This window comes from Somniosus microcephalus, chromosome 3 (assembly GCF_052327205.1).
Source record: "Somniosus microcephalus isolate GS21.2 chromosome 3, FLI_Smic_1.0, whole genome shotgun sequence".
Lineage (NCBI taxonomy): Eukaryota > Metazoa > Chordata > Chondrichthyes > Squaliformes > Somniosidae > Somniosus > Somniosus microcephalus.
Genome location: NC_140989.1, coordinates 366,885,029 through 366,910,483, shown reverse-complemented (window position 1 = coordinate 366,910,483; position 25,455 = coordinate 366,885,029). Strand labels below are relative to the sequence as shown.

Here is a 25,455-nt window from a genome sequence, read left to right as displayed (position 1 = left end):
GAGGGCTGGGCCGGAGAAAGGATCGGGGGGGTTTGGGGGGGGGGGGGGAGCGAGGACCCGGGATCAGGGGGAGGGTCAGGCAGAGATCGGGGACCGGATAATCGGAGTGGATGAAGAGTAGATCGGGGGCCGGCCTCAGCATCATCGTTGGCGGGGGCGGGGGGCGGTGGGAAGACTGGGACGGGGCGGGGCGGGAGGCCTGCGGAGGTGATTGGAGGCCTCGTGAGGGGGGACTCCGATCGCGCGAGGGTTGGGGTAGGCAGGGTCCCTGGATCCAGGAGGTCGGTATAAAGCCACTTACCTCCTGGATCCAGCAGTCCCCACCTCGGTTTAACTGCCGGGTTTCACGAATTGTGTGAAACCCGTCCACGTGCAGCAATTAAATCCAAAATGGAGGTGGGAAAAGAGGCTTCCAGCCTCATTATTATAATAATAAAACCGGGCGGGTTGGAGGCGGGACCAGGTCGGGTTCCTATTTTTAACAATTTAACTACCCCCCACGCTCCAAACCCACCCTTTATTTAGGTTAAAGTTCCAGCCAATGTAACGAGCCCACGGGGTGATGGGTGAACGGGATTTGGTGTGAGTTGGGACACGGGGGGTGATGGGTGAACGGGACTTGGTGTGAGTTAGGACACGGGGCAGTGAGCACAGGGGGTGATGGGTGAACAGGACTGGGTGTGAGTTAGGACACGGGGCAGTGAGCACAGGGGGTGATGGGTGAACAGGACTGGGTGTGAGTTAGGACACGGGGCAGTGAGCACAGGGGGTGACGGGTGAACGGGACTGGGGGTGAGTTGGGACACGGGGCAGTGAGCACGGGGGGTGATGGGTGAACGGGACTGGGTGCGAGTTGGGACACGGGGCAGTGAACACAGGGGGTGATGGGTGAACGGAACTGGGTGCGAGTAGGGACACGGGGCAGTGAGCACAGGGGGTGATGGGTGAACGGCACTTGGTGTGAGTTAGGACACGGGGCAGTGAGCACAGGGGGTGATGGGTGAACGGGACTGGGTGTGAGTTAGGACACGGGGCAGTGAGCACAGAGGGTGATGGGTGAACGGGACTGGGTGCGAGTAGGGACACGGGGCAGTGAGCACGGGGTGATGGGTGAACGGGACTGGGTGTGAGTTAGGACACGGGGCAGTGAGCACAGGGGGTGATGGGTGAACGGGACTGGGTGCAAGTTGGGACATGGGGCAGTGAGCACAGGGGGTGATGGGTGAACGGGACTTGGTGTGAGTTAGGACACGGGGCAGTGAGCACAGAGGGTGATGGGTGAACGGGACTGGGTGCGAGTTGGGACACGGGGCAGTGAGCACAGGGGGTGATGGGTGAACGGGACTGGGTGTGAGTTAGGACACGGGGCAGTGAGCACAGGGGGTGATGGGTGAACGGGACTGGGTGTGAGTTAGGACACGGGGCAGTGAGCACGGGGGGTGATGGGTGAACGGGACTGGGTGTGAGTTAGGACACGGGGCAGTGAGCAGAGGGGGTGATGGGTGAACGGGACTGGGTGTGAGTTAGGACACGGGGCAGCAGAGCACAGGGGGTGATGGGTGAACGGGACAGGGTGCGACTTAGGACACGGGGCAGTGAGCACAGGGGGTGATGGGTGAACGGGACTGGGTGTGAGTTAGGACACGGGGCAGTGAGCACAGGGGGTGATGGGTGAACGGGACTGGGTGTGAGTTAGGACACGGGGCAGCAGAGCACAGGGGGTGATGGGTGAACGGGACTGGATGCGAGTTAGGACACGGGGCAGTGAGCACAGGGGGTGATGGGTGAACGGGACTGGGTGTGAGTTAGGACACGGGGCAGTGAGCACAGGGGGTGATGGGTGAACAGGACTGGGTGTGAGTTAGGACACGGGGCAGTGAGCACAGGGGGTGATGGGTGAACGGGACTGGGTGCGAGTAGGGACACGGGGCAGTGAGCACGGGGTGATGGGTGAACGGGACTGGGTGTGAGTTAGGACACGGGGCAGTGAGCACAGGGGGTGATGGGTGAACGGGACTGGGTGCAAGTTGGGACATGGGGCAGTGAGCACAGGGGGTGATGGGTGAACGGGACTTGGTGTGAGTTAGGACATGGGGCAGTGAGCACAGAGGGTGATGGGTGAACGGGACTGGGTGCGAGTTGGGACACGGGGCAGTGAGCACAGGGGGTGATGGGTGAACGGGACTGGGTGTGAGTTAGGACACGGGGCAGTGAGCACAGGGGGTGATGGGTGAACGGGACTGGGTGTGAGTTAGGACACGGGGCAGTGAGCACGGGGGGTGATGGGTGAACGGGACTGGGTGTGAGTTAGGACACGGGGCAGTGAGCAGAGGGGGTGATGGGTGAACGGGACTGGGTGTGAGTTAGGACACGGGGCAGCAGAGCACAGGGGGTGATGGGTGAACGGGACTGGGTGCGACTTAGGACACGGGGCAGTGAGCACAGGGGGTGATGGGTGAACGGGACTGGGTGTGAGTTAGGACACGGGGCAGTGAGCACAGGGGGTGATGGGTGAACGGGACTGGGTGTGAGTTAGGACACGGGGCAGCAGAGCACAGGGGGTGATGGGTGAACGGGACTGGATGCGAGTTAGGACACGGGGCAGTGAGCACAGGGGGTGATGGGTGAACGGGACTGGGTGTGAGTTAGGACACGGGGCAGTGAGCACAGGGGGTGATGGGTGAACAGGACTGGGTGTGAGTTAGGACACGGGGCAGTGAGCACAGGGGGTGATGGGTGAACGGGACTGGGTGTGAGTTGGGACACGGGGCAGTGAGCACAGGGCTGATGGGCGAACGGGACTGGGTGTGAGTTAGGACACGGGGCAGTGAGCACAGCGGGTGATGGGTGAACGGGACTTGGTGTGAGTTAGGACACGGGGCAGTGAGCACAGGGGGTGATGGGCGAACGGGACTGGGTGTGAGTTAGGACACGGGGCAGTGAGCACGGGGTGATGGGCGAACGGGACTCGGTGTGAGTTAGGACACGGGGCAGTGAGCACAGGGGGTGATGGGCGAACGGGACTGGGTGTGAGTTAGGACATGGGGCAATGAGCACAGGGGGTGATGGGTGAACGGGACTGGGTGTGAGTTAGGACACGGGGCAGTGAGCACAGGGGGTGATGGGTGAACGGGACTGGGTGTGAGTTAGGACACGGGGCAGTGAGCACAGGGGGTGATGGGCGAACGGGACTGGGTGTGAGTTAGGACACGGGGCAGTGAGCACAGGGGGTGATGGGTGAACGGGACTGGGTGTGAGTTAGGACACGGGGCAGTGAGCACAGGGGGTAATGGGTGAACGGGACTGGGTGTGAGTTAGGACACGGGGCAGTGAGCACAGGGGGTAATGGGGGAACGGGACTGGGTGTGAGTTAGGACACGGGGCAGTGAGCACAGGGGGTGATGGGTGAACGGGACTGGGTGTGAGTTAGGACACGGGGCAGTGAGCACAGGGGGTGATGGGTGAACGGGACTGGGTGCGAGTTGGGACACGGGGCAGTGAGCACAGGGGGTGATGGGCGAACGGGACTGGGTGTGAGTTAGGACACGGGGCAGTGAGCACAGGGGGTGATGGGTGAACGGGACTTGGTGTGAGTTAGGACACGGGGCAGTGAGCACAGGGGGTGATGGGCGAACGGGACTGGGTGTGAGTTAGGACGCGGGGCAGTGAGCACAGGGGGTGATGGGCGAACGGGACTCGGTGTGAGTTAGGACACGGGGCAGTGAGCACAGGGGGTGATGGGCGAACGGGACTGGGTGTGAATTAGGACACGGGGCAATGAGCACAGGGGTGAGGGGTGAATGGGACTGGGTGTGAGTTAGGACACGGGGCAGTGAGCACAGGGGGTGATGGGTGAACGGGACTGGGTGTGAGTTAGGCCACGGGGCAGTGAGCACAGGGGGTGATGGGTGATCGGGACTGGGTGTGAGTTAGGCCACGGGGCAGTGAGCACAGCGGGTGATGGGTGAACGGGACTGGGTGTGAGTTAGGCCACGGGGCAGTGAGCACAGGGGGTGATGGGTGAACGGGACTGGGTGTGAGTTAGGACACGGGGCAGTGAGCACAGGGGGTGATGGGTGAATGGGACTGGGTGTGAGTTAGGACACGGGGCAGTGAGCACAGGGGGTGATGGGTGAACGGGACTTGGTGTGAGTTAGGACACGCGGCAGTGAGCACAGGGGGTGATGGGTGAACGGGACTGGGTGTGAGTTAGGACACGGGGCAGTGAGCACAGGGGGTGATGGGTGAACGGGACTTGGTGTGAGTTAGGACATGGGGCAGTGAGCACAGGGCTGATGGGCGAACGGGACTGGGTGTGAGTTAGGCCACGGGGCAATGAGCACAGGGGGTGATGGGTGAACGGGACTGGGTGTGAGTTAGGACACGTGGCAGTGAGCAAAGGGGGTGATGGGTGAACAGGACTTGGTGCGAGTTAGGACACGGGGCAGTGAGCACAGGGGGTGATGGGTGAACGGGACTGGGTGTGAGTTGGGACACGGGGCAGTGAGCACAGGGCTGATGGGCGAACGGGACTGGGTGTGAGTTAGGACACGGGGCAGTGAGCACGGGGTGATGGGTGAACGGGACTTGGTGTGAGTTAGGACACGGGGCAGTGAGCACAGGGGGTGATGGGCGAACGGGACTGGGTGTGAGTTAGGACACGGGGCAGTGAGCACAGGGGGTGATGGGCGAACGGGACTCGGTGTGAGTTAGGACACGGGGCAGTGAGCACAGGGGGTGATGGGCGAACGGGACTGGGTGTGAGTTAGGACACGGGGCAATGAGCACAGGGGTGAGGGGTGAATGGGACTGGGTGTGAGTTAGGACACGGGGCAGTGAGCACAGGGGGTGATGGGTGAACGGGACTGGTGTGAGTTAGGACACGGGGCAGTGAGCACAGGGGGTGATGGGCGAACGGGACTGGGTGTGAGTTAGGACACGGGGCAGTGAGCACGGGGTGATGAGTGAACGGGACTGGGTGTGAGTTAGGACACGGGGCAGTGAGCACAGGGGGTAATGGGTGAACGGGACTGGGTGTGAGTTAGGACACGGGGCAGTGAGCACAGGGGATGATGGGCGAACGGGACTGGGTGTGAGTTAGGACACGGGGCAGTGAGCACAGGGGGTAATGGGGGAACGGGACTGGGTGTGAGTTAGGACACGGGGCAGTGAGCACAGGGGGTGATGGGTGAACGGGACTGGGTGCGAGTTAGGACACGGGGCAGTGAGCACAGGGGGTGATGGGTGAACGGGACTGGGTGCGAGTTGGGACACGGGGCAGTGAGCACAGGGGGTGATGGGTGAACGGGACTGGGTGTGAGTTAGGACACGGGGCAGTGAGCACAGAGGGTGATGGGTGAACGGGACTGGGTGTGAGTTAGGACACGGGGCAGTGAGCACGGGGGGTGATGGGTGAACGGGACTGGGTGTGAGTTAGGACACGGGGCAGTGAGCAGAGGGGGTGATGGGTGAACGGGACTGGGTGTGAGTTAGGACACGGGGCAGCAGAGCACAGGGGGTGATGGGTGAACGGGACTGGGTGCGACTTAGGACACGGGGCAGTGAGCACAGGGGGTGATGGGTGAACGGGACTGGGTGTGAGTTCGGACACGGGGCAGTGAGCACAGGGGGTGATGGGTGAACGGGACTGGGTGTGAGTTAGGACACGGGGCAGCAGAGCACAGGGGGTGATGGGTGAACGGGACTGGGTGCGAGTTAGGACACGGGGCAGTGAGCACAGGGGGTGATGGGTGAACGGGACTGGGTGTGAGTTAGGACACGGGGCAGTGAGCACAGGGGGTGATGGGTGAACAGGACTGGGTGTGAGTTAGGACACGGGGCAGTGAGCACAGGGGGTGATGGGTGAACGGGACTGGGTGTGAGTTGGGACACGGGGCAGTGAGCACGGGGTGATGGGTGAACGGGACTGGGTGTGAGTTAGGAGACAGGGCAGTGAGCACAGGGGGTGATGGGTGAACGGGACTGGGTGTGAGTTACGACACGGGGCAGTGAGCACCGGGGGTGATGGGTGAACGGGACTTGGTGTGAGTTAGGTCACGGGGCAGTGAGCACAGTGGGTGATGGGTGAACGGGACTGGGTGTGAGTTAGGACACGGGGCAGTGAGCACAGGGGGTGATGGGTGAATGGGACTGGGTGTGAGTTAGGACACGGGGCAGTGAGGACAGGGGGTGATGGGCGAACGGGACTGGGTGTGAGTTAGGACACGGGGCAGTGAGCACAGGGGGTGATGGGTGAACGGGACTTGGTGTGAGTTAGGACACGGGGCAGTGAGCACGGGGTGATGGGCGAACGGGACTGGGTGTGAGTTAGGACACGGGGCAGTGAGCGCAGGGGGTGATGGGCGAACGGGACTCGGTGTGAGTTAGGACACGGGGCAGTGAGCACAGGGGGTGATGGGCGAACGGGACTGGGTGTGAATTAGGACACGGGGCAATGAGCACAGGGGTGAGGGGTGAATGGGACTGGGTGTGAGTTAGGACACGGGGCAGTGAGCACAGGGGGTGATGGGTGAACGGGACTGGGTGTGAGTTAGGACACGGGGCAGTGAGCACAGGGGGTGATGGGCGAACGGGACTGGGTGTGAGTTAGGACACGGGGCAGTGAGCACAGGGGGTAATGGGTGAACGGGACTGGGTGTGAGTTAGGACACGGGGCAGTGAGCACAGGGGATGATGGGCGAACGGGACTGGGTGTGAGTTAGGACACGGGGCAGTGAGCACAGGGGGTAATGGGGGAACGGGACTGGGTGTGAGTTAGGACACGGGGCAGTGAGCACAGGGGGTGATGGGTGAACGGGACTTGGTGTGAGTTAGGACACGGGGCAGTGAGCACAGGGGGTGATGGGTGAACGGGACTGGGTGTGAGTTAGGCCACGGGGCAGTGAGCACAGGGGGTGATGGGTGAACGGGACTGGGTGTGAGTTACGCCACGGGGCAGTGAGCACAGTGGATGATGGGTGAACGGGACTGGGTGTGAGTTAGGCCACGGGGCAGTGAGCACAGGGGGTGATGGGTGAATGGGACTGGGTGTGAGTTAGGACACGGGGCAGTGAGCACAGGGGGTGATGGGTGAACGGGACTGGTGTGAGTTAGGACACGGGGCAGTGAGCACAGGGGGTGATGGGCGAACGGGACTGGGTGTGAGTTAGGACACGGGGCAGTGAGCACGGGGTGATGAGTGAACGGGACTGGGTGTGAGTTAGGACACGGGGCAGTGAGCACAGGGGGTAATGGGTGAACGGGACTGGGTGTGAGTTAGGACACGGGGCAGTGAGCACAGGGGATGATGGGCGAACGGGACTGGGTGTGAGTTAGGACACGGGGCAGTGAGCACAGGGGGTAATGGGGGAACGGGACTGGGTGTGAGTTAGGACACGGGGCAGTGAGCACAGGGGGTGATGGGTGAACGGGACTGGGTGCGAGTTAGGACACGGGGCAGTGAGCACAGGGGGTGATGGGTGAACGGGACTGGGTGCGAGTTGGGACACGGGGCAGTGAGCACAGGGGGTGATGGGTGAACGGGACTGGGTGTGAGTTAGGACACGGGGCAGTGAGCACAGAGGGTGATGGGTGAACGGGACTGGGTGTGAGTTAGGACACGGGGCAGTGAGCACGGGGGGTGATGGGCGAACGGGACTGGGTGTGAGTTAGGACACGGGGCAGTGAGCACGGGGTGATGAGTGAACGGGACTGGGTGTGAGTTAGGACACGGGGCAGTGAGCACAGGGGGTAATGGGTGAACGGGACTGGGTGTGAGTTAGGACACGGGGCAGTGAGCACAGGGGATGATGGGCGAACGGGACTGGGTGTGAGTTAGGACACGGGGCAGTGAGCACAGGGGGTAATGGGGGAACGGGACTGGGTGTGAGTTAGGACACGGGGCAGTGAGCACAGGGGGTGATGGGTGAACGGGACTGGGTGCGAGTTAGGACACGGGGCAGTGAGCACAGGGGGTGATGGGTGAACGGGACTGGGTGCGAGTTGGGACACGGGGCAGTGAGCACAGGGGGTGATGGGTGAACGGGACTGGGTGTGAGTTAGGACACGGGGCAGTGAGCACAGAGGGTGATGGGTGAACGGGACTGGGTGTGAGTTAGGACACGGGGCAGTGAGCACGGGGGGTGATGGGTGAACGGGACTGGGTGTGAGTTAGGACACGGGGCAGTGAGCAGAGGGGGTGATGGGTGAACGGGACTGGGTGTGAGTTAGGACACGGGGCAGCAGAGCACAGGGGGTGATGGGTGAACGGGACTGGGTGCGACTTAGGACACGGGGCAGTGAGCACAGGGGGTGATGGGTGAACGGGACTGGGTGTGAGTTCGGACACGGGGCAGTGAGCACAGGGGGTGATGGGTGAACGGGACTGGGTGTGAGTTAGGACACGGGGCAGCAGAGCACAGGGGGTGATGGGTGAACGGGACTGGGTGCGAGTTAGGACACGGGGCAGTGAGCACAGGGGGTGATGGGTGAACGGGACTGGGTGTGAGTTAGGACACGGGGCAGTGAGCACAGGGGGTGATGGGTGAACAGGACTGGGTGTGAGTTAGGACACGGGGCAGTGAGCACAGGGGGTGATGGGTGAACGGGACTGGGTGTGAGTTGGGACACGGGGCAGTGAGCACGGGGTGATGGGTGAACGGGACTGGGTGTGAGTTAGGAGACAGGGCAGTGAGCACAGGGGGTGATGGGTGAACGGGACTGGGTGTGAGTTACGACACGGGGCAGTGAGCACCGGGGGTGATGGGTGAACGGGACTTGGTGTGAGTTAGGTCACGGGGCAGTGAGCACAGGGGGTGATGGGTGAACGGGACTGGGTGTGAGTTAGGACACGGGGCAGTGAGCACAGGGGGTGATGGGTGAATGGGACTGGGTGTGAGTTAGGACACGGGGCAGTGAGGACAGGGGGTGATGGGCGAACGGGACTGGGTGTGAGTTAGGACACGGGGCAGTGAGCACAGGGGGTGATGGGTGAACGGGACTTGGTGTGAGTTAGGACACGGGGCAGTGAGCACGGGGTGATGGGCGAACGGGACTGGGTGTGAGTTAGGACACGGGGCAGTGAGCGCAGGGGGTGATGGGCGAACGGGACTCGGTGTGAGTTAGGACACGGGGCAGTGAGCACAGGGGGTGATGGGCGAACGGGACTGGGTGTGAATTAGGACACGGGGCAATGAGCACAGGGGTGAGGGGTGAATGGGACTGGGTGTGAGTTAGGACACGGGGCAGTGAGCACAGGGGGTGATGGGTGAACGGGACTGGGTGTGAGTTAGGACACGGGGCAGTGAGCACAGGGGGTGATGGGCGAACGGGACTGGGTGTGAGTTAGGACACGGGGCAGTGAGCACAGGGGGTAATGGGTGAACGGGACTGGGTGTGAGTTAGGACACGGGGCAGTGAGCACAGGGGATGATGGGCGAACGGGACTGGGTGTGAGTTAGGACACGGGGCAGTGAGCACAGGGGGTAATGGGGGAACGGGACTGGGTGTGAGTTAGGACACGGGGCAGTGAGCACAGGGGGTGATGGGTGAACGGGACTTGGTGTGAGTTAGGACACGGGGCAGTGAGCACAGGGGGTGATGGGTGAACGGGACTGGGTGTGAGTTAGGCCACGGGGCAGTGAGCACAGGGGGTGATGGGTGAACGGGACTGGGTGTGAGTTACGCCACGGGGCAGTGAGCACAGTGGATGATGGGTGAACGGGACTGGGTGTGAGTTAGGCCACGGGGCAGTGAGCACAGGGGGTGATGGGTGAACGGGACTGGGTGTGAGTTAGGACACGGGGCAGTGAGCACAGGGGGTGATGGGTGAACGGGACTGGGTGTGAGTTAGGACACGGGGCAGTGAGCACGGGGTGATGGGTGAACGGGACTTGGTGTGAGTTAGGACACGGGGCAGTGAGTACAGGGGGTGATGGGTGAACGGGACTGGGTGTGAGTTAGGACACGGGGCAGTGAGCACAGGGGGTGATGGGTGAACGGGACTGGGTGCGAGTTAGGACACGGGGCAGTGAGCACAGGGGGTGATGGGTGAACGGGACTGGGTGTGAGTTAGGACACGGGGCAATGAGCACAGGGGGTGATGGGTGAACGGGACTGGGTGCGAGTTAGGACACGGGGCAGTGAGCACAGGGGGTGATGGGTGAACGGGACTGGGTGTGAGTTAGGACACGGGGGCAGTGAGCACAGGGGTGATGGGTGAACGGGACTTGGTGTGAGTTGGGACACGGGGCAGTGAGCACAGGGGGTTATGGGTGAACGGGACTGGGTGTGAGTTAGGACACGGGGCAGTGAGCACAGGGGGTGATGGGTGAACGGGACTGGGTGTGAGTTAGGACACGGGGCAGTGAGCACAGGGGGTGATGGGTGAACGGGACTGGGTGTGAGTTTGGACACGGGGCAGTGAGCACAGGGGGTGATGGGTGAACGGGACTGGGTGTGAGTTAGGACACGGGGCAGTGAGCACAGGGGGTGATGGGTGAACGGGACTGGGTGTGAGTTAGGACACGGGGCAGTGAGCACAGGGGGTGATGGGTGAACGGGACTGGGTGTGCGTTAGGACACGGGGCAGTGAGCACAGGGGGTGATGGGTGAACGGGACTGGGTGCGAGTTCGGACACGGGGCAGTGAGCACAGGGGGTGATGGGTGAACGGGACTGGGTGTGAGTTAGGACACGGGGGCAGTGAGCACAGGGGTGATGGGTGAACGGGACTTGGTGTGAGTTGGGACACGGGGCAGTGAGCACAGGGGGTTATGGGTGAACGGGACTTGGTGTGAGTTAGGACACGGGGCAGTGAGCACAGTGGGTGATGGTTGAACGGGACCTGGTGTGAGTTGGGACACGGGGCAGTGAGCACAGGGGGTGATGGGTGAATGGGACTTGGTGTGAGTTGGGACACGGGGCAGTGAGCACAGGGAGTGATGGGTGAATGGAACTTGGTGTGAGTTAGGACACGGGGCAGTGAGCACAGGGGGTGATGGGTGAATGGAACTTGGTGTGAGTTAGGACACGGGGCAGTGAGCACAGAGTGAGATGGGTGAATGGGACTGGGTGTGAGTTAGGACACGGGGCAGTGAGCACAGGGGGTGATGGGTGAACGGGACTGGGTGTGAGTTAGGACACGGGGCAGTGAGCACAGGGGGTGATGGGTGAACGGGACTGGGTGTGCGTTAGGACACGGGGCAGTGAGCACAGGGGGTGATGGGTGAACGGGACTGGGTGCGAGTTCGGACACGGGGCAGTGAGCACAGGGGGTGATGGGTGAACGGGACTGGGTGTGAGTTAGGACACGGGGGCAGTGAGCACAGGGGTGATGGGTGAACGGGACTTGGTGTGAGTTGGGACACGGGGCAGTGAGCACAGGGGGTTATGGGTGAACGGGACTTGGTGTGAGTTAGGACACGGGGCAGTGAGCACAGGGGAAGATGGGTGAATGGGACTGGGTGTGAGTTAGGACACGGGGCAGTGAGCACAGGGGGTGATGGATGAACAGGACCTGGTGTGATTGGGACACGGGGCAGTGAGCACAGTGGGTGATGGATGAACGGGACCTGGTGTGAGTTGGGACACGGGGCAGTGAGCACAGGGGTGATGGGTGAACGGGACTTGGTGTGAGTTGGGACACGGGGCAGTGAGCACAGGGAGTGATGGGTGAATGGAACTTGGTGTGAGTTAGGACACGGGGCAGTGAGCACAGGGGGTGATGGGTGAATGGAACTTGGTGTGAGTTAGGACACGGGGCAGTGAGCACAGAGTGAGATGGGTGAATGGGACTGGTGTGAGTTAGGACACGGGGCAGTGAGCACAGGGGGTGATGGGTGAACGGGACTTGGTGCGGGTTGGAACACGGGGCAGTGAGCACAGAGGGTGATGGGTGAATGGGACTGGGTGCGAGTTGGGACACGGGGCAGTGAGCACAGGGGGTGATGGTGAACGGGACTTGGTGTGAGTTAGGACACTGGGCAGTGAGCACAGGGGTGATGGGTGAACGGGACTGGGTGTGAGCTAGGACACGGGGGCAGCAGAGTTTTGGGTGAGTTGAGGTTTACAGAGGGTGCAAGGTGGGAGGCGGGCCCGGAGAGTGTATGAATAGTAAAGTCTGGAGGTAACAAAGGCATCAATACTGGTTTCAAATACCTCCATGGCCTCGCCCCTCTCTATCTCTGTAACCACCTCCAGCCCCACAACCCCCAACCTTAAGGGAAGGTCGTGTCTGACTAACTTGATTGAATTTTTTTCAGGAGGTAACAACTAGGGTCGATGAGGATAGTGCGTTTGATGTAGTCTGTATGGATTTTAGCAAGGCTTTAGATAAGGTCCCCGCATGGCAGATTGGTCAGAAATGTAAAAGTCCATGGGTTCCAAGGCAAAGTGGCAAGTTGGATCCAAAATTGGCTCAGTGGCAGGAAGCAAAGGATAATGGTTGACGGGTGTTTTTGTGACTGGAAGGCTGTTTCCAGTGGGGTTCCGCAGGGCTCAGTACTGGGTCCCTTGCTTTTTGTGGTATATATCAATGATTTGGACTTGAATGTAGGAAGTATGATTCAGAAGTTTGCAGATGATACAAAAATTGGCCGTGTGGTTGATAATGAAGAAGAAAGCTGTAGACTGCAGGAAGATATCAATGGACTGGTCAGATGGGCAGAACAGTGGCAAATGGAATTCAGTCCAGAGAAGTGTGAGGTAATGCATTTGGGGAGTGCTAACAAGGCAAGGGAATACACAATAAATGGTAGGACACTGAGAAATGCAGAGGATCAGAGGGACCTTGGAGTGCATGTCCACAGATCCCTGAAGGTAGCAGGACAGGTAGATAAGGTGGTTAAGGCGGCATACGGGATACTTGCCTTTATTAGCCAAGGCATAGAATATAAGAGCAGGGAGGTTATGCTTGAACTGTATAAAACACTAGTTAGGCCACAGCTAGAGTACTGTGTGCAGTTCTGGTCATCACATTACAGGAAAGATGTGATTGCGCTAGACGGGGTACAGAGGAGATTTACGAGGATGTTGCCTGGGCTGGGGAATTTTAGCTATGAGGAAAGATTGGAGAGGCTGGGGTTGTTTTCTTTGGAACAGAGGAGGCTGAGGGGAGATTTAATTGAGGTGTATAAAATTATGAGGGGCCTAGATAGAGTGGATAGGAAGGACCTATTTCCCTTAGCAGAGGGGCCAAGAACCAGGGGGCATAGATTTAAAGTAATTGGTAGAAGGTTTACAGGGGATTTGAGGAGAACTGTTTTCACCTAGAGGGTGGTGGGGGTTTGGAACTCACTGCCTGAAAGGGTGGTAGAGGCAGAAACCCTCATCACATTTAAAAAGTACTTGGATATGCCCTTGAAGTGTCGTCACCTACAGGGCTACGGACCAAGAGCTGGAAAGTGGGATTAGGCTGGGATAGCTCTTTGTCGCCAGGCACGGACCTGATGGGCCGAATGGCCTCCTTCTGTGCTGTAAATTTCTGTGATTCTATGAACCCTCCGAGATTGTTGCGCTTCTCCAATTCTGCCCTCTTGCGCATCCCCGATTTTAATCGCTCCATTCACTGGAATTCCCTCCATAAAGTTCTCCGCCTCTCCACCTCTCTCTCCTCCTTTAAGACGCTCCTTAAAACCTACCTCATTGACCAAGCCTGTCCTAATATCCCCTTATGCGGCTCTGTGTTTGAGAACACTCCTGTGACGCGCCTTGGGATGTTTTACTACGAAATACAATTGGTTCTTATGTGTACTACCTTCAATGCATTCTTTCCAGTGCTATATGGCATGCATCTCCAATGCGTTTTAGCTCATGTTCAACTAAGTCTGGCCCTAATTTTCCTCTACTACATCCTTTTCCTGTCTCATTCTTCCGAACAGCTTAAACCTTTTTCTAGTTATGTATCTGCCTGTTTCCATTGCCCTGAGTCTCATGCCCTCGTGTCTAGACTATTTGCTTTCCTTTTCTTCACCTTGTCCGTCCTTGCAACTTGCGAAATGGAATATAACTTGGACGATATAATGTCTGCTGAACTGCACTTGTTTAAAGCGGTAAACGTTATAAACTCGAGTGAAAGGGGAAACATGGGACCCCAGAACATTGCCGCAGACAGTGGGCCAGAAATTCAGGTCGGAGGCTTCCCGCGTGTGCAAGCCTCCGACCTGCACTTACCTAGCGCGCCGGCCGTTGTGCTGTGGGCCCGCGTGGGATTCCGATCCTGGGCCTGCTCCAGCTGCCGGCGCGCAGTGCTTGCGTATCCCAGGGGCACAGTTAGTTCACAGCGTCCCCTGGGATCACATGGGCCATGGGGAGCCAATCGTAGCAGGCAATCTCTATTCATAGATTTGACAGGAAAACTTCAAATCACACACAAACGCTGCATCTCATTTCATCTGAACATACTGGGCCAGAACTTCGGGTCCCCACGGGTGAGTACGCGCTGGGTACTCACGCGTAGGCCCAACGAAAGTGCCGGTTTCGCGCATGCACTGCGCATGCGCGGGAAACCGGATCTTCCATTCCCTTAAAGGAAGGGGTTCACAGGTCGAACACGTGCGCCGGAGAGGCAGCGCGTACGCCTGGAACTTCCGTTTTCTTTGCAGGTTTCTCCGGGAGGGTAAATCACATTTTTAAAATAACTATAAATTACATAAAATAACTATTTTAAACAATAATTTAAATTTTTGAAAAAATTAATTACAGTTTTTAACAAGGCTAAAAATAAACTTACCTTTCTTTAAAGTATTTAAAAATAATAAACCTGTGGAAAAAATGTTTTAATTTTACTTAATTCACCACTTACCTTGTTAAAAGCAGGCCTTGCGACTGCTTTTTACAAGCGTAGCAGCTGGAGACTTACCCTCCCGGAGAAACCTGTAAAAAAAAAATGAAGTTCGATGCGCACGCGCTGCCTCTCCGGCGCACGCATTCGACCTCTGAAAACCTTCTTTCAAGGGAACGGAAGTTCCGGTTTCCCGCGCATGCACAGTGCATGCACGAAACTGGCACTTTCGTTGGGCCTACGCATGAGTGCCCAGCGCGTACTCACCCGTGGGGACCCGAAGTTCTGGCCCACTAGTATGTTCAGACAAAATGAGATGCAGCGTTTGTGTGTGATCTCTAAGTGCGATAACTACGGAATACAACCAATTTGACAATGCCGTCAAACAATGTTCCCGTTAATTTTTTTTTGGGGGTGCGCGGCCTCTTTAAGGGGCCATTCCCCACTGAAAAGCGGGGAGGCCGGCTGCACGGGAGGTCCGGAGAGCCGCGCGGCCACGCAGCTTAAAGGGAGCATTGACGCCAAACCATTTGCGTGCAGGGATGTGAATGTCGAAGTTTAATTCTACGGTTTTTGTATTATTCTGTAATTTTAATGTAAATTGTCTTCGGAATAAAACAGGGTGAAATCGGACCGGCTGGAAATGCAGGAGAACAGGGTCAAATCGGTTTGCGGGTGAGTCAACATAAGGTCACAGTCTGAGGACTGCGCCAATCTCCTATCGGTGCCCAAATTCATATTTTCTAACATTCATTTTGTGTAACATCATACGCTGGCGTAGCCTTCAAGTGCGTGACACAAATCAAGTGTATTTGTTGTGATTTTGTGCGAATCAAGGTGATAGATGTTACTAAAGCAAAGGCAAAATACTGAGGTTGCTGGAAATTTGAAATATAAAGGGAAAATGCTGGAAACACTCAGCAGGTCAGGCAGCATCTGTGGAGAGAGAGAAACAGAGTTAACAGCCCCGATTTTCTGCCAGCCGTCGGGCGGGTTTTCAGGCGGGCAGGGACCGAAAATCGCAGAAATAGGGGGTCGCGACCCCCCCCCCCCCCCCACCCGCCTGATTCCCCGCCCCGTCCAACTTTCGGACCGCCGTTTCTCTGCGACCCGAATCAGTCCCGCCCGCCGCTGGCGGGACTGGCTGTCGGGACCCTAATCACCAATTATTGGCATGTTTAATGCCATTTTAAGGGGCCCTTGCGATTTTCAAGGGTTCCCCACGCTAAACACGCCTGCGGGGAACCCCGCTGATGAAACCTGGCGTGAAGCTTGCCGGCTTGCTTGCTCTCAACTGCAGGTCATTCGGGAAAGCTGCGATTTAATCGGAGAGCATTTGTATGTTGAAGGACCTTGTTGTTGCAGGCTTGGGGCTACTTCTTCAAGGCTTAGGCACAGCTGTGGAAGGTTGGAGCCTCACACACTTCTCCAATGTGATCTCCTGGGAAGCCCCTCTCGCCACCCTCACTCAGCGCTTCCTCAGCGGAGGCATCTACCAGAAGCATGGGATGCCTTTTTTTCCTTCCCTTCTTGCCATTGGAGGATCTCCAGCAGCAGAGGCGGCAGCAGCAGAACCAGGAACAGCAGGATGAGCACCAGGAGCACCAGGCTGCTGCTCACTCACCTGAAGCTGCACAGGCCAGAAGGGGCCAGCGCTTGGAAGTGGCTTGAAAGCATCTTGCTGCGCTTTAGGGGGCCATGGGGATCCATATCTGCACTGGCAGTCCTACTCAGAAGGACTTCCATAAAGGTCTGGTTTCTCTGTTCAATAGATGGCCAACGCTCCTCAAGAGATGTCATTCTCTTATGAGCACTCACCATGTTTTCCGTACCCTGGCGAGTTATCTCCTCCATGGAGGTTGCCAACCTTTCCATGGTGATGCGTTCATGCGCCAATGACTCCACAAAGGCTCTACTCATGGTCGCTATGGACTCCTCCATTCGCTCCACACTCACAGCGACCCTGGAGACAAAACCTGCCAGAGACTCCTGCATCTGTGCATGGAAATCCATCACCTCTTTTCTTGCGGATGGACCCAGAGGCAGAGGGTCGACATGCAGCGCAGCTGAGCTGAGCTGGCAGAGTCCTGCGCCCTCCGACGAGGACTCTCCACTGCTGTCCCTGTCTCCAGAATCTGCTGAGGCTCACTTGTGAGCTGTGAAACACCAGGTGACAACACTACTCTATGTCCCGAAGGTCCCCCCGAGGTGTGAGTGTCTGCACTGGTGCTGGGTGCGCTTACTTCTGCTGACGCTGCGCCCTCAGAGGTTGGAGCTTCCTCTGAGGAGTCTGGCTGCACAGCCTCTTCCTCCTCCACAGTGGGGATGGGGGCTCTGGATGGTCCTGTGGGGGAGTAGAGAAAGGAGTTAGAGATGTGATGCCAAGGTTACATGCACATTGGAGTTGACATCTGCTGACACCTGCATCCATGCAGCCTTGGTCTCAGTGGGAGGCCTCTTCCTGCCTGACCTAGGGAAGAGGACCTCCCTGTGGGCCCTAACCCCATCCAATAATGCCTGCAGTGAAGCTTCATCCAATTTGGAGGCAGCTCGGGGTCTGGCACTGGCCACAGCTGCTGCAGGCTCCTCTGCCATCCTGTATGGTTCGTTTGGAAGCGAACAGAGGGTGCAGTGCTTGCTATGGACCTTGAAAGCACCACGAATTATGACATCATACTGTGGGGATTTCTGACTGGAAATGGACAATTAGCAAGGCTGTCCACACACTGGAAATTAATTGGCCATTTCAGGGAAAATTGCGTGCAGCTGGCTGACCCATTTTTTTTCGGGCCAAAACCCCACATTCGGGGAATCCGACCATTTCCCACACAATCCACAAAATCGGGCCCAACGTTTCAGCTCGGTGACCCTTCGTCAGAACTGGCTGAACATTTCTGATTGAAGCTCATTGACCCGAACTGTTGACTCTGTTTCTCGCTCCACTGATCCTGCCTGACCCGCTGAACCTTTCCAGCATTTTCTGACAGATGTTACTGCTGGAGAACGGAACGCTTATCATTTTGATATTGGCAAGTCAGGAGTGTGATGGAATACTCTCCACTTGCCTGGATGAGTGCAGCTCCAACAACACTCAAGAAGCTTGACACCATCCAGGACAAAGCAGCCCACTTGATTGGCACCCCATCCACCACCTTAATCATTCACTCCCTCCACCACCGGCGCACCGTGGCTGCAGTGTGGACCATCTATAAGAAGCACTGCAGCAACTCGCCAAGGCTTCTTTGGCAGCACCTTCCAAACCTGCGATCTCTACCACCTAGAAGGACAAGGGCAGCAGACGCATGGGAACACCACCACCTCCAAGTTCCCCTCCAAGTCACACACCATCCTGACTTGGAAATATATCGGCGATCCTTCGTCGGCGCTGGGTCAAAATCCTGGAACTCCCTCCCTAACAGCACTGTGGGAGCACCTTCACCACACGGACTGCAGCGGTTCAAGAAGGCGGCTCACCACCACCTTCTCAAGGGCAAATCGGGTTGGGCAATAAATGCTGGCCTTGCCAGCGACGCCCACATCCCATGAAATAATTTTTTTTTTTAATCCATCACCTTAAACATTCACTCCCTCCACCACCGGCGCACCGTGGCTGCAGTGTGTAACATCTACAAGATGCACTGCAGCAACTCGCCAAGGCTTCTTCGGCAGCACCTCTCAAACCTGCGACCTCTTCCACCTAGAAGGACAAGGGGCAGCAGGCGCATGGGAACACCACCACCTCCAAGTTCCCCTCCAAGTCACACACCATCCTGACTTGGAAATATATCGGCCGTTCCTTCATCGTCGCTGGGTCAAAATCCTGGAACTCCCTCCCTAACAGCACTGTGGGAGCACCTTCACCACACGGACTGCAGCGGTTCAAGAATTCCCTGATTGCACCCACAATGTGTGTATGGCACCTCAACACAGTTTACATTGCGCCTTTTTGTTTCTTTGTGTGGCACCTAAGTCGTGCTTGGCTAACGCATTCACCCTGAAAACTGCAATCTTATATTTTTTACTGCAATAATACTTTTTCAGAATAAAATATTCGGAAAACATTTCCCTAAATCTACTGCTTCAATCGTTTGTTTCTCGGAATCCTGGTATGCATCAGACTTCTGTCATGCAATTAATTAAAAAGGTGACTGCTTAACTTTCACAATCCACGGCCCGGCAGGAAACAGCCTCTGGAGCTTTGATGTAGATTCACTGTCGTCTCCACGTAATTAGTGCTTGTGTCAAGCACTATCAAGACCTGAAGACTTCATAATATTTTTGCATTAAGGCCTCTGATGTGAAAGGCCATGTTTATTTTTAGAGATTATCCATGGCGACCACATGCTGTCTGTCTGAAGGAACATGTTCTCAAAGATCAGGCATCAATTAAGCATGGGACACAGTTTCTGCGGTGACTCTCAATCCCAGGGAACCTCTCTAAGGAAATGCATCCGAATGATTTTAAACCATTCAATGGAATTCCGTGATTCTTACATTACACAGAATCTACAGCACAGAAACAGCCCATTGGGCCCAACTGGGCCGTGCCGGTGTTTATGCTCCACACGAGCCTCCTCCCACCTCTCTTCATCTCACCCCATCAGTGAAACCTTCCATTCCTTTCTCCCTCATGTGTTTATCCAGCCTCCCCTTAAATGCATCTATAGTATTCGCCTCAACCACTCCCTGTGGTAGCGAGTTCCACATCCTCACCACTCTCTGGGTAAAGAAGTTTCTCCTGAATTCCCTATTGGATTTATTAGCGACTATCTTATATTTATGGCCCCTAGTTCTGGTCTCCCCCACAAGTGGAAACATCTCTACGCCTGCCCTGTCGAACCCTTCCTCCAATAGGTCACACTTTCAATGTACTTTGATTTGTTTTATTGCTAAAGAAGAAAAATATGTAATAAATCTTAATATCCTTAGGGGGGGAAATTGGGTTGTTTGTCCCCTCTCATTAGCACCCCCGAGGTGGCGCTAACGGGGTGCAAATCCCCTACCGCCCAGGCGCGGCTCCGCTCACGCCTCCCGCGAAATGACGTCATCGCCGTGCGCAGCGCCCCACTCGCACCCCGGCTGCAAACTTCCCTTGCGCCCCCTGACCTATCACCGCACGATATGTCCGACAGGGTCAGGGGGCGTTTCGGCGGCGGCGGCGCAAGTTAAAAGGGCAGGTGTCGGGCGTCCATTGTTATTTTGGCCGACTGTCAGCACCTGCCCCCTTTCACTTTTCTATGCGGGGTGCCGGCTGCGATCGCGATGTTTTCCCGGCACCCCGCTCCCCGGTGGTCTGGCAGGGCCCCGGTGCGCGCAGTACTAGGCCCCTCCCCTGGCCTGTAGTACCGCGGCGCTACGTGCTTTCCAGTAACGTCCCACCTCCGGCTTGGGGCGCTACTACTGAATTTACAGCGGAGGGGCGCTAACTTTTTCGGGGCGCTAACGTTAGTGCCCCAGCGACGTTAGCACCCCAAAATGGGCGCCACCCAATTTTTCCCCCTTAAACTCCTCCTTCCACAATAACGGCCTCTCTTTTTAATCTAGGGAGAACCTGGTCCAGCTGGAGAAGATGGATTTCAAGGAAAAGATGGAATAAAGGTGAAGTTGATAAGCCCTGGATTGTTCTCTGTAGCCAGGTGTTACAGGCTTACCCCTGGCGGTTAACAGTTAACTGTGCCTTAGGAGGAGTGCTAGAACCTCAAGGGCAGAAATTTTGTTGCCCCCTCCCCCCGCCCCTGCCCCCCAGCTTGATCAACCTAATATCTATTCAACAACAACAACAACTTCACCTTCCAAACCTGCGACCTCTTCCACCTGGAAGGACAAGGGCAGCAGGCGTACGGGAACACCGCCACCTCCAAGTTCCCCTCCGAGTCACGCACCATCCTGACTTGGAAATATATCGTCGTTCCTTCATCGTTGCTGGGTCAAAATCCTGGAACTCCCTCCCTAACAGCACTGTGGGAGCACCTTCACCACACGGACTGCAGCAGTTCAAGAAGGCGGCTCACCACCACCTTCTCAAGGGGCAACTAGGGATGGGCAATAAATGCTGACATTGCCAGCGACGCCCACATCCCATGAATGAGTTTTTAAAAATAGCACCTTTAACGTAGTAATATTTCCCAAGGCCCTTCACAAGCCACATAAGATATTAGGACAGTTGGTGAACAGGTCGGTTTTAGGCAGTGTTTTAAAGGAGAGAGAGAGAGGCGGAGAGGTTTAGGGAGGGAATTCCAGAGCTTAGGGCCCGGGCAACAGGAGGCGCGGCCGGCAATGGTGGAGCGATTAAAATCGGGCATGCACAAGAGGCCAGAATTGGAGGAGCGCAGAGATCTCGGAGGGCTGTAGGGACTGGAGGAGATTACAGAGATAGGGAGGGGGCAAAGGCTGTGGCGGGATTTGAACACAAGGATGAGAATTTTAAAATCGAGGCGTTGCCGGACCGGGAGCCAATGTCGGTCAGCGGGCACAGGGTGGTGACGGGTGGAAATTCACACTTTCCGGTGTGAATGTCATCAAGATAATGGGTTACCTTGCAGAAGTCAAATGAAGCCCTGTGAAATCAGATGGTACACCTACGGCCCACGCAGAAATCCGGGCCTTTGGCAGCAGGACAGTTCTGTTTGTCAAGCTTTGGCAAATCTTTCAGATTGTTTTGTGTTATTCTTGGAAGAAATTCAATGCAAATTCAAGGTGAACAGGCTGTCCATTATATCCACTGTGTTCAGTACAAACAGCTGACACTCCATATCTTTACATCATTCCAACTTTAATGCTGCCTGCTCATTCTTATTTTGTCAGGGTAAACAAGACATTGTACCCCACAATACTTCACAAATATTGGATAACAACTTTCAAGCCCGCCCGAAATATTGTCTCGGCTTAAATGTCACCGAGTCTTCAATTGAACCCACATCCCTTACCATCGGGATTACACTTCCTCTACCCAGCACATGGACATTCCCAGACCCAGCACACCAACATTCCCAGACCCAGCGCACCAACATTCCCAGACCCAGCACACCAACATTCCCAGACCCAGCACACCAACATTCCCAGACCCAGCACACCAACATTCCCAGACCCAGCGCACCAACATTCCCAGACCCAGCACACCAACATTCCCAGACCCAGCACACCAACATTCCCAGACCCAGCGCACCAACATTCCCAGACCCAGCGCACCAACATTCCCAGATTGATATACCTATCAATTCATCCAATGAAAAGCGACGAGTTAAGAAAGTAACTATAGGTTTTTATTGGCTAAATGACAGAGCCCACCCTCGTGGGTGATCGGATACAACAAGGAGGAATGCCAGCCAGTCGACTACCTTTATACCTGGGCAGGTAGGTGGAGTCATGGGCGGAGTCAGTAGTGGTCAGCCCAGGTATAGCAGCGTGACAAGAGGCGACCTCGTATAGTGATACAACAGTGTGAACAGTGATAACCATAGAGTAACGATATAACAGTGGTAACTATAGTGTAACGATAGTGAACGATAAAAGTGGTTTACCACACAGACCCAGCGCACCAACATTCCCAGACCCAGCACACCAACATTCCCCCTAAGGTGCATGGCCGCGGGTCGACCGGGAGGTCCCACGCTGGCCGCTGGAAGAGAGATCCTGCTCAGGTGCGGCGGCAGCAGCAAATTCAAAGGGACCACGTGCGAGAAAAAAATTTTAGAGGGGACGTTGCAAAACAGCCCTCTTAAACCAAGGCCCCGTCTGCCCTCTCAGGTGGACGTATAAGATCCCACAGCGATATTCCGAAGAAGAGAACAGGAGTTCTCCCCGGTGTCCCGACCGATATTTATCCCTCAACTAACATCACTTAAACAAAAAAAAACACAGAGGGCTAAAAATTCAGTTGGGCGCCGTTTGGGGCGCCAAGCTCGCCTGGGCGCCGGAATTACCGCTGCGAGCGGAGCCACTTGCGCCATCCCGATATTCAGTTTCTGCACCCCAAACGGAAGCGGGCTGCTACTCGAGGCTCCCCGCGCCCCACTTGGGGCGCTCACCCTGAATATCGGCGCGCTAAGGGCCGCAGCGCCACACGCTGCGGCATGGCACGCTGCGGTACTGCAGGCCTTCCTCCCACTGTTAAGGGGGAGGTGCCTGCAACAGCGCGATCCCCGCTCACGAGTGCCGGCAAATGAGCCCGGCACCAAGGAGAAGTGCCGGGCTCTCGGGAAACAGCCGGCAATGCCGCCGGGGGGGGGGGGGTTAGGAGGCCGGGGACGGAGGTGCTGGCAGGCGGCCGCCGAAAAAGCGGCCGCCCTGCACCTCCACCTTAACTAGCGCCACTACTGCCACAGGTAGGCCCTGTGAACCGGTCGCAATTTGCGACCGGCGTTAAAGAGGCGGGCACGACCAAATATGGTCATCGGGGCAGGAGCGGGGCGCTGCGCACACCGATGACGTCATCAGTGGCGGCGCAGCGCTATAGGCTAACGCCGCCATTAGCGCCCCGCTAAATATCGCGGGAGGTGTGGCCAGTGGCGCTAAAGCCACTGAGTGCCCTCTTTGGGCGCAAGCTGGTGGCGCAGCCGACTGAATTTCTCGGCCAGAATGTCTGTTCATTTATCACATTGCTGTTTGTGGGAGCTTGCTGTGCGCAAATTGGCCACCGCGTTCCCTGCATTACAACAGTGACTACACTTCAAAAAGTGCTTCATTGGCTGTGAAGAGCTTTGGGACGTTCTGAGATTATGAAAGACGCTGTAGAAATCCAAGATCTTTCCTTTGCAGAGATGCACTACATACAGTGTGACCCAGGGCTGTAACAATGAGACTGTCTAGCGATACAGACTAGACATCACAATTCTCTGCATATGTTCTCACATTTATTTCCCCAAACTTCCGAAAGGTGGACTGATTAACACTTTGGAGAGATGAGGCCAGATACAACTCTTTAATTCCGACAGTGCAGTGCTCCTTCAGTACTGACCCTGCGACAGTGCGGCGCTCCCTCAGTACTGACCTTGCAACAGTGCAGCGCTCCCTCAGTACTGACCCTGCGACAGTGCAGCGCTCCCTCAGTACTGACCCTGCGACAGTGCAGCGCTCCCTCAGTACTGCCCCTCCGACAGTGCAGCGCTCCCTCAGTACTGACCCTGCGACAGTGCAGTGCTCCCTCAGTACTGTCCCTCCGACAGTGCAGTGCTCCCTCAGTACTGCCCCTCCGACAGTGCAGCGTTCCCTCAGTACTGCCCCTCCGACAGTGCAGGGCTCCCTCAGTACTGCCCCTCCGACAGTGCAACGCTCCCTCAGTACTGCCCCTCCGACAGTGCAGCGCTCCTTCGGTACTGCCCCTCCGACAGTGCAGCGCTCCCTCAGTACTGCCCCTCCAACAGTGCAGCGCTCCCTCAGTACTGCCCCTCCGACAGTGCAGCACTCCCTCAGTACTGCCCCTCCGACAGTGCAGCACTCCCTCAGTACTGACCCTGCAACAGTGCAGCGCTCCCTCAGTACTGCCCCTCCGACAGTGCAGCGCTCCCTCAGTACTGCCCCTCCGACAGTGCAGCCCTCCCTCAGTACTGACCCTGCGACAGTGCAGCGCTCCCTCAGTACTGACCCTGCGACAGTGCAGTGCTCCCTCAGTACTGTCCCTCCGACAGTGCAGTGCTCCCTCAGTACTGCCCCTCCAACAGTGCAGCGTTCCCTCAGTACTGCCCCTCCGACAGTGCAGGGCTCCCTCAGTACTGCCCCTCCGACAGTGCAGCGCTCCCTCAGTACTGCACTGGAGAGTCAGGCTAGATTTTTGAACCCAGAACCTCCTGACAGAGGCGAGTGGGCTACCCGCTGAGCCACGTCTGACTCAATGTTTCCTAGAGCGTTCTTCTAGGAGTGGTTCAGGCCTTAGAGCGGGTGAGGAGGAGATTTACTAGAATGGTTCCAGGGATGAGGGACTTCAGTTGTGTGGAGATACTCGTGAAGCTGGGGTTGTTCTCCTCAGAGCAAAGAAGGTTAAGAGGAGATTTAATGGAGATGTTCAAAATCATGAAGGGTTTTGATAGAGTAGATAGGGAGAAACTGTTTCCAGTGGCAGGAGGGTCGGTAACCAGAGGACACAGAGTGAAGGGAATTGGCAAAAGAACCAGAGGGGAGATGAGGAGAATTATTTTTACTTAGCGAGTTGTTGTGATCTGGAATGCGCTGCCTGAAAGGGCGGTGGAAGCAGATTCAATAGTAACTTTCAAAAGGGGAATTGGAGAAATACTTGAAGGGGAGAAATTTGCAGGGCTCTGGGGAAAGAGCAGGGAGTGGGACTAATTGGAGAGCTTGACCAAAGAGCCGGCACAGGCCCGATGGGCCGAATGGCCTCCTCCTGTGCTGTGGGCTTCTGTGATTCTCTGATTAAGCTGCTTTATTCCACTCAGTAATAGTTATAGCAAATCTCAGCTCGCTTTAATTTAATTTCAGTCTCCCCCCTCGTTACATAAAAAATAATAAGCAATGCTGCTCTGTATATATGAGTGAAATAATTAACCCTTTCGTTCGGTCAGCTCTATCACCGAATCAGGCCGAGACTCGCGCATTGTGCTTGCTCAGCTGTCTACTTGGAGCAGACTCGACTGGGCCCTTGACTGCGTCTATCACCAGAATTGACCAACTGGCCCAGGACCTTGGTTCCCTTGTTTCCCCGCTCTGGATCGGAAGTTGAGAGTT

The 25,455-nt window shown here is 56.7% G+C and overlaps 1 protein-coding gene across 1 annotated transcript in view; it reads left to right on the top strand.

Moving 5' to 3' along the window:
* The window catches only part of col24a1 (collagen type XXIV alpha 1), a 677,579-nt gene that overhangs the window by 503,069 nt on the left and 149,055 nt on the right, over positions 1-25,455 (top strand). Inside the window, exons 35-36 of the mRNA XM_085983549.1 lie at positions 15,400-15,453; positions 20,323-20,376. Coding sequence (XP_085839675.1) covers positions 15,400-15,453; positions 20,323-20,376 — 108 coding nt within the window. The remainder of the gene's footprint in view (positions 1-15,399; positions 15,454-20,322; positions 20,377-25,455) is intronic.